The sequence below is a fragment of the Otolemur garnettii genome, unplaced genomic scaffold (assembly GCF_000181295.1).
Source record: "Otolemur garnettii isolate 467f Iridium unplaced genomic scaffold, OtoGar3 scaffold00002, whole genome shotgun sequence".
Lineage (NCBI taxonomy): Eukaryota > Metazoa > Chordata > Mammalia > Primates > Galagidae > Otolemur > Otolemur garnettii.
In genome coordinates, this window is record NW_003852397.1 from 50,110,791 (window position 1) to 50,119,247 (window position 8,457).

The window sequence follows — 8,457 nt, forward strand, 5'->3', positions numbered from 1 at the left end:
AAAAACCTGGGTAACTGAGAATTCACTAATGTTCCTCATTGCTTACAATTTTTTAAATTTTTTAAATTTCCTTTGGGTAAGTGGGAATTTCTTTCTTTTTCTTTTCTTTTTTTTTTTTTTTTTTTGAGACAGAATCTCACTTTGTCACCATGGGTAGAGTATCATGGTATCATAGCTCACAGCAACCTCAAACTCATGGGCTTGAGCAATCCTCTTGCCTCAGCCTTCTGAATAGCTGGGACTACAGGCATGTGCCACAATTCCCTGGCTAGTTTTTCTATTCAGGCTGGTCTTGAACTCCTGAGTTTAAGCAACCCACCTGCCTCAGCCTCTCAGAGTGCTAGTATTATAGGCATGAGGCACCATGCCCAGCAGTAAATGGGAATTTCAATAAATATAGTATATCAAGAATACTTTCTTTGTTCAGTAAAACTTTGTTTTAATTATATTTAAAAGATAAGCAAATATTAGAATAAAATTTTAAAACAACAAAAATGTGCCACTACAGTGGGAAGATTCCTGGATTTACTATTCCAGTTTGGCCTGGAATTTGGGGATTCAACAGGTTACATTCCTGCCTAACCTTTGTTCTCTTCATTTGTCCAATAGGGACAATATTTGTTTTTACAAACAGTAGGGCTGTTACGAGAAGCAAAAGTGCATCAAACAGCAAAATAAAAAGAATGTGCATCATAAAATATGTGCTTCTATTACTAACCAGTTGGTATTTCTTTCTCCCCTGCACGCCCCCTCCCCAGGATTTTGGAGGCTGCACGATGTTCCCATTTGACTGATGCAGGCTTTACACTTTTAGCTCGGGTAAGACATAGTAGTTTTTTTTAAAGAACCTAACAATAATTTACCTCTGAAATGCAGAGTGATTTGGAGTGGTTTCAGGGTATGTACAAAAACTGCCTTTGGAAAAGACAAATACAAAGTAGAATGGAACCCTCAGAGTATATCTCGTGATTTCTGCAGAAAGCCAGAAATCCAGGGAGGTCTTGTAGAGGGTTCTGTTAAGGGTCTAGGCCTCACTATTACTTGTTCAGGTGGGATCATCCTGGAGGAGCTTCTTCATGGCTGGAGATGCCCTTCCTTGCAGGAAATGCCCTTCCTCACATGGACCTGAATTTGGCCTCTTAGCAGCTCCCCTAACTAGGCTATGCTTTGCCCTTTGCTCCTTCTCCATTGCCCTGTGAACACTAACCACCATGGGGCCCTCTGCTCCTGCTGCCAGGAACCTGTGTCCTTGTGGGGGTGATGATACTCTCTTCTTCCTACCCCACTACGACCCCTCACAGTTGCCATAGTGCCCCCTCTCCTTGCTCGCCCAGTGCCTATCCTACGGCTAGAACCTGTCTCGCCAGTGCCTTTTCTACGGCTAGAACCTGTCTCGCCAGTGCCTTTCCACGGCTAGAACCTGTCTTGCCCAGTGCCTTTCCTACGGCTAGAACCTGTCTTGCCCAGTGCCTATCCTATGGCTAGAATCTGTCTTGCCCAGTGCCTATCCTATGGCTAGAATATATCTGCTGGTGTGTATGAGCCACCAGGAATGTGTAGGTAACTCTCTTTATAGGCTGAGAGAAGGAAATGCAGCCTAGGGCACTCCTATTCCCATTTCCAAAGTAGGGCAGCTGTTCAGAAGTGCTGGTCTACTGGGTCACTTTAGGAACGGGGTGCACAATCGTTAATGGAAGAGAACAAGTATGCCAGACCCAATACTCAGAAGGATAGAGCAAAGGCCAGGCACAGTGGCTTACACCTATAATCCTAGCACTCTGGGAGGCCCAGGTGGGTGGATTGCCTGAGCTCAGGAGTTTGAGATCAGCCTAAGCAAGAGTGAGACCCTGTCTCTAAAAATAGCTGGGTGTTGTGGTAGGCTCCTCTAGTCCCAACTACTTGGGAGGCTAAGGCAAGAGAATCACTTAAGCCCAAGAGTTTGAGGTTGATGTGAGCTGTGATGCCACAGCCCTCAACCCCAGGGTGACTGAGACTTATGTCTCAAAAAAGAAAAAAAAAAAAAAAAGATAGGGCAAGCTATCAGCATTGCCCTACCCTTTGACCCTCATGGTAAGTGTGTCTTGTGGACTCTTCCAGAATTGCCACGACCTGGAGAAGATGGATCTTGAAGAATGCATCCTGGTGAGTAGATTCCTTATAGCCCTGCAGGCCTGCCCCTCAGTCCCTGGCTGGCATACCCACCCCCCCTTGCCCAACCTAGTAGCAGGGCTTGGGAACCCGTGAAGGCTATGGCAGTAGATGTACAAACTGTTGGCTGTTCTCAGTCATCAGACAAAACTATAGCAGACAAGTTCAAGATAGCTCCATCTTTTGCCAAACTTAAAAAACAAACAAAAAAAGACTCCTTTTATTTTTCATGGAACCTGCAGGAGAATAAGCTTGCATGTCCAGTGATGGGGGTGACTCTAAAGAGGAGAATCCTGGGGAACCCTCTGTGCCTACTTCCTCTTAATCCCTTGTCCCTAGGTCCCCTCAGGGCATCAGAGGGGAGAGCAAAGAATAGTTTTGTATCTCTAGGAGTGGGCAGGCTTGAGGGTGCTCGTGAAGAGAGGAGCTCCCATCCCAAGTGTGTTTGAGATGAGTTTTTAATTCTCTTTTACACCTTTTGATTCTCATGTTCAGGAGAAGCCAAGATTAGGTATTAAGTTCTGGTGTAGAAGCCACACTGACACAGCGTGTTTCTCTCCAGATAACCGACAGCACACTCATCCAGCTCTCCATTCACTGTCCTAAACTGCAAGCCCTGGTGAGTCTGAGGTTTTTGTGGCATTATTCACCTTTATCACCCGCAAGAATCTTTTGGGTAGTCTTTCTCTGAAGCTATCATCATTCTTGGTTTCAAAGATTGATTAGTTGGGCTAACTTGGGAGGCAGGGTATCTAAATATTACTGCTTTCATTCTACTGTGAACCCTGTGTCCTTAACACGTCACTGAAGTTCATGTTCATCTTGTCAGATGGAGTGAAAATTAGCATGTTAAAATGTTATAATCTAAGACTAAAGATGGTGGCCCTCCTGTGTTATATTTATATTCCATATGACACGGGGGAAAGGAATGAGAATATATTGAAAGATCCAAAATGAGCAGTGAGAAGAGCCAGTGTTGCTCTTATCCATGCAGACACCTCATGTGCATATCACACCCAGCTCTTCCACCGACTGTGAGCTGGAGTGGGGACCGGGTTCCCACCCATTTAGCCTACCCATGTGTGGAATCTGTGCTATGCCTGCTAGACAACAGCCAGGTGGTGTCGGCACTATTACTCGAACCACTTTATCAGTGAAGAAACAGTGGTTAAGGGATTTGCTCAAAGCTTCACGGAGACCCCAGATCTCTTGGCCTCTACTGGGTCTGGTCTGCCCACTGCCCTGTCCTGCAACAGATTGTCCTTTAGCCAGCTTTCCCTGTTGTCTTTGAAACTTGCTTTCTCCTCGGGCTAGAATTCTGTAACATCATTAAAGTCCCATTTGGCCTTGAATTACTCTCTTTGCCAATTTTCCTTATTTTCACATTTTCTCTGGACTTTTTTTTCCTCAGGCACAAGTGTTCTCTGGGACTTTTTAAAAGAAGAGTTTGGGGTCAGATTTTAGAGATCAGTCAGGAACCGAGCAGTATCTAAATTCTCTTGAGTAAATCATTTCTCTGCAGATAATTTTGTAGTTCTAATGTCTTACCACCAAACTGGTTGAGATCTGGTTTTAGAATTGATAGAACCTGTAATACAGATGTGCTTTCTCCTTCTGTCTTCCTGTTTGTTTCCTGCAACCTTTGGCCTCTAGGATATATGGAGAAAGTTTGGAGCCTAATGCTGTATTTCCTGCTTTAACTTCTGACTTGACCCTCCTACCTCTCTGCTCCCAGGGTCTGTCTCTGTCTTACCTTGAGATACCTAGGCTGAGACTCTCACCCCTTCATCAGTTTCTAAAAGAAGTCTCACGGCAGGTACTCAGGGCCTCCACTAGCTCCCTAACTCCTATTCTACCTCCCATTTCCTCATGGATACTGGAGTCCCCAGTAGCTGGCAGGGAATGTCTTCCAAATAAATAGTGTTGTCCCCAGCAGGGTTTCTGGTGACTGAAAATCTTCTCCATTTTGCCCTCTGTATTCATACATACTTCTTACTTCCAGAAAGGGAACTTAGAGTAAAATATAAGCTATAATAAAACCAGAAGCCTCAGGTAAGAGCTCAAAATTAAAAAAACCTAAAGAGTTATTAGCAGAAAAGTGGGGAAACAATTGCACGTGAAATCATAATTTAGCTTTGAGATTCTAACAGCCAACACAGAAAAGGAAATGCTGTGGTTTCTGTTCAAATTCACTCTATAAATACTTCTTAAGGACCACCACATGCCAGGCACTCCTCTAGGCACTTGAAAATAAGTAGATAATTCGTCAGGAGAGAACAGCTTTATCCTGATGCTAAAATTCCAGAGACATGTGTTCTGGATCCTTAGTTAAGGGGTATATAAGGAACACTACTTGTTTTGATAATAGATAGTAATAGCAATATTACTCTAATACAATGTACCTCTATCAGCCCTTAACCAAAGCAAGTTAAAGTATATTTCTACTACAGTGGGTCCCACTGCGCAGACATACAGTCGGCTCACAGTCTGATGTGGGATGCTGCAGTGTGTGAGTATGCAGCAGGGCCAGCTAAGCATGGCCTTTGACCTCTGAGTGCATCATATACCAAGCCCAGGTCTTTTCCCTACAGGCCTGGCCCTGGGGCATGTGGCCCTGAAGAAGTGGCCCAGTCTCCACTCTGAGGACCTCATGTTCTTAAGGGAAAGTCACAGTGCTGACCATGACAGACACCCTCAGGGTCTACAGCAGGGATTCCTTCCCCAGCCTGCAGGGATCAAGGAGGCAGCACTGTTGGGGAAAATCCACAGGTTCAGAATTTTGAAATATGGCTTTTATCTCTCACTAAAGATCCACAAGCAGGAACAAAGGAAAGTGACTGCCAGCCTGAAACCAGGTGACGGTTACATCTCAGGTTGTAACAGTTTCTCAGCCTCTCTGTTACACATGACAAGGCATGTGCATATGTGCCACCCTTCAGGAGTGACTCTGTGATCCTCAAAGGAGGAAGGGCCCTAGACTCACACAAAGGTCTTAGGGTGAGGCGATGAGCCTCATGGGCATTGCTCATGGTGGTCTCCAGCTGGCTTGAAAAAGCTGACAGACAGCCTAAACGGCCACTGTCTGTGGCTCCACCTGAAAGAAGGAGAACAACTCCTGTTTTGCTCCCAAATTGAGACTCTGGCTTATATAGTCCTTCTAATTATCTTAGAATGTGGAGATTCACAAGACCTGTTAGGCTACTCCCAAAGCTTCACAAGCAGAGTGACTCCTATGCTTTTCTTTAAGTGCTGAAAGAAGAGAATTCTCAGCCCAGAATTTTATATCCAGTGCACCTATCCTTTAGAAATAAAGAGGGAACCAAGATAACTCAGATGAAGGAATATTAAGTAAATTTGTTCCCAACAGGTCTACCCTTTAAGAATGGTAAAGAAAGTTCTCTAAAAGGAAAAGGAAAAAAGTACATGAGTTTCAAGATACACAATAATCAAGAGGCATAAAAATCTATGATGAAAAAAAAATGAAGTCCTCCCAGCAATACCCATAAGCTGAGCTAGTTGAAACTTGCATGGGTGAATCAGAAAGGATGCTGTTGACTTGTTTATTGGAAGTGAAATAATGGACCATAAAAAGTCTCTCAAAACTTTTGTAGTGACCCATTTATGAGGTATCTAGTCAAATTCATAGAAACAAAGTAGAACAGTGATGGGGATGGGGAAAGGGAAAGTGGAGAGTTGTTTAATGGGTACAGAGTTTCAATTTTGCAAGATGAAAAAGTTCTGGAGATCCATTGCACAATAATACGAATATACTTAATATTGAACTGTACTTTAAAATAGTACAGATGATAACAGATAATAGGAAAATTTCTAAGCACTTGGAAACTAAACAGTATACTTCCAAATAATCCATGGGTCAAAGAGGAAGTCTCAAGGAAAAATTTTAAAAATAATAGGTTGGGGTTTTTTTGTTTTGTTTTGTTTTTGAGACAAACTCTATGTTGCCCTTGGTAGAGTGCTGTGGCATCACAGCTCACAGCAACTTCAGACTCTTGGGCCTAAGCAATTCTCTTGCCTCAGCCTCCCAAGTAGCTGGGACTACAGGCACCTGCCACAACGCCCAGCTATTTTTTGTTGCAGTTGTTGTTGTTTAGCTGGCCAGGGCTGGGTTTGAACCTGCCAGCCTTGGTGTATGTGGCTGGTGCCATAAACACTGTGCTACAGGCGCCGAACCTTTGTTTTGAAAGATTGAAAATGAAGTCTTGGAAGAGGAATGAGGGGGGAAGGGAAGGGGGATATGGGAGGAGGGAGAATATTTGGGGGGACCTCATGTGCATGATGCAATGGTACATTTCAAAACTATTAAGAAATGAATATAATTGTGATAGATTTGTTACTTAGTTCAATGTAAGAGTTTCACATTGTATACCAAAGCAGTACCCTGAACCCCATAAATGCATCAGTGTACAAAGTTATGATTTAATAAAAAATAATTTTAAAAAATGAAATCTTAATAATCTAAGCTTCCAAGATAACCAAAAAAAGAAGAGCAACATAAACGTAAAACAAGAAAGGATATATTAAAGATAATAGTAGAAATCAATAAAATGAAAAAGAGAAGAATAGAAGAAAATCCCTGAAACAAAAGCTAGTTCTTTGAAAACAGACCTCTAACAAGACTGAAAAGAAAAGACACAAACTGCCAGTATCAGGAATAAAACTGGATGTCACCAGACCTGCAAGACATCAAAAAGAAAATGAGTGGCTGGGCACAGTGGCTCACCCCTGTAATCTCAGCACTCTGGAAGGCCAAGGCAGAAGGATCAAGCTTGAGCAAGAGGGAGACCTCTATCTCTACTAAAAATAGAAAAATCAGCTGGGTGCATTGTGGCAGGCGCCTGTACTCCCAGCCACTTGGGAGGCTGAGGCAGGAGGATCGCTTGAGCCCAAGAGTTTGAGGTTGCTGTGAGCTAGGCTGATGCTGTGGCACACTAACCTGGGCAACCAAGTGAGACTGTCTCAAAAAGAATCCTTGGGACAACTTTACATAAATAAATTTGACAGAACAAATGGACAAACTAGCAAAATTCATTCAATATAAAGCAGACAATATGAATAGCTGTATGACTGCTAAACAATTGGAATTTGTAACTTTAAGACTCCCAAAAAGGAATGTCCAGATTCAGATTGGTTTCATTGGAGAATTCTACCAAAAATTTAAGGAATTAACACCAGTTCTACACAAATCTCTTTTAGAAAATAGATGAGAAAACATTTTATAACCCATTTGTTTTTATAAGGTCAGTAATACCAATATCAAAACCAAACAAAACTACCAAAATATCAATGTCCTTGATAAAATATTTGCAACCATGACCAAGCGGGGTTTATTCCAGAGATATAAGTCTAGTTTAATATTTGAAAAGTTGTATAATTCCTCATGCTAATAAGCTAAAAAAATTATATGATCCTATCAAAACTTTTTTTTGAGACAAGTTTTTGCTCTGTCACTCAGACTAGAGTGTGGTGGTACAGTCACAGCTGACTGTAATCACCACAGCCCCTGCCAAGTGCTGGGATTATAGGTGTGTGCCACCACACCTAACCTATGATAACATCAATTCATTCAGAAAAAGGATTTGACAAAATTCTAAGTTCTAAGTGCCAAGAATACAAGAGAAAACTCTTCATTTTAAAGCCTCCAATTACCACGTTCCCTCTGTGGGTAAACCACTGTGGCTAACATCTGCGCTCCTAGAGGAATTCTGTGTGCAGTGAGAGGTGGTTTTCTGTTTGTGTCCTCCCTCCCTCCCTCTCTCACATACCCCCTATCCAGGGAAGCAGAAGACACCTGCTAGTGCAGTTTAATGTAGTTCCAGGACCTGCCTTGGATCACCTGCCCCAGTGCCCAGCCCCCTTCGACTCAGGAATGTGGCAGTATAAATAAGCTGTGTGCCTCCAGAGTGTATAATGCCTAGCAATGGCAAACATGTTTTCCTATACACTTCCTTCTTCCTGACACCTCCCATAGACAGCCTTACCCCTCTGACATCTGCCAGGGATGAGTAACAGTGCTAGGCAGGGGGGAAAGACCCGCCTGAGCTGGTTGTAATTGGCAAGTCTGAACTTCTTGGATCCACAATGTCCTCATGTAAAATGGGAATACCACCTACTCTGAGGGGTTCTGCAGAGTGAGTGAGGTGCCTAAAGCAGACAGCGCTGATTAATGGCTACCCCCTGTTAGTGTAACGTGAAAGGCTTTGTGAAACACATTGGTGGTAGATTTCCTGTTCCTTAGAACAGGGCAAGGAATTTGCTGATTTTCCTCAAACCAGTTTTTTTTTTTTTTTT

General features: G+C 42.9%; 1 protein-coding gene across 6 annotated transcripts in view; it reads left to right on the forward strand.

Annotated features, from left to right (window-relative positions):
* Nucleotides 1–8,457, forward strand: part of FBXL2 (F-box and leucine rich repeat protein 2) — an 82,468-nt gene that overhangs the window by 68,353 nt on the left and 5,658 nt on the right. For all 6 annotated transcript variants that reach the window (XM_023513923.1, XM_023513928.1, XM_012806096.2 and 3 more), the window contains 3 exons: nt 759–819; nt 2,098–2,142; nt 2,711–2,767. In XM_023513923.1, the coding sequence (XP_023369691.1) occupies nt 759–819; nt 2,098–2,142; nt 2,711–2,767 (163 nt within the window). The remainder of the gene's footprint in view (nt 1–758; nt 820–2,097; nt 2,143–2,710; nt 2,768–8,457) is intronic.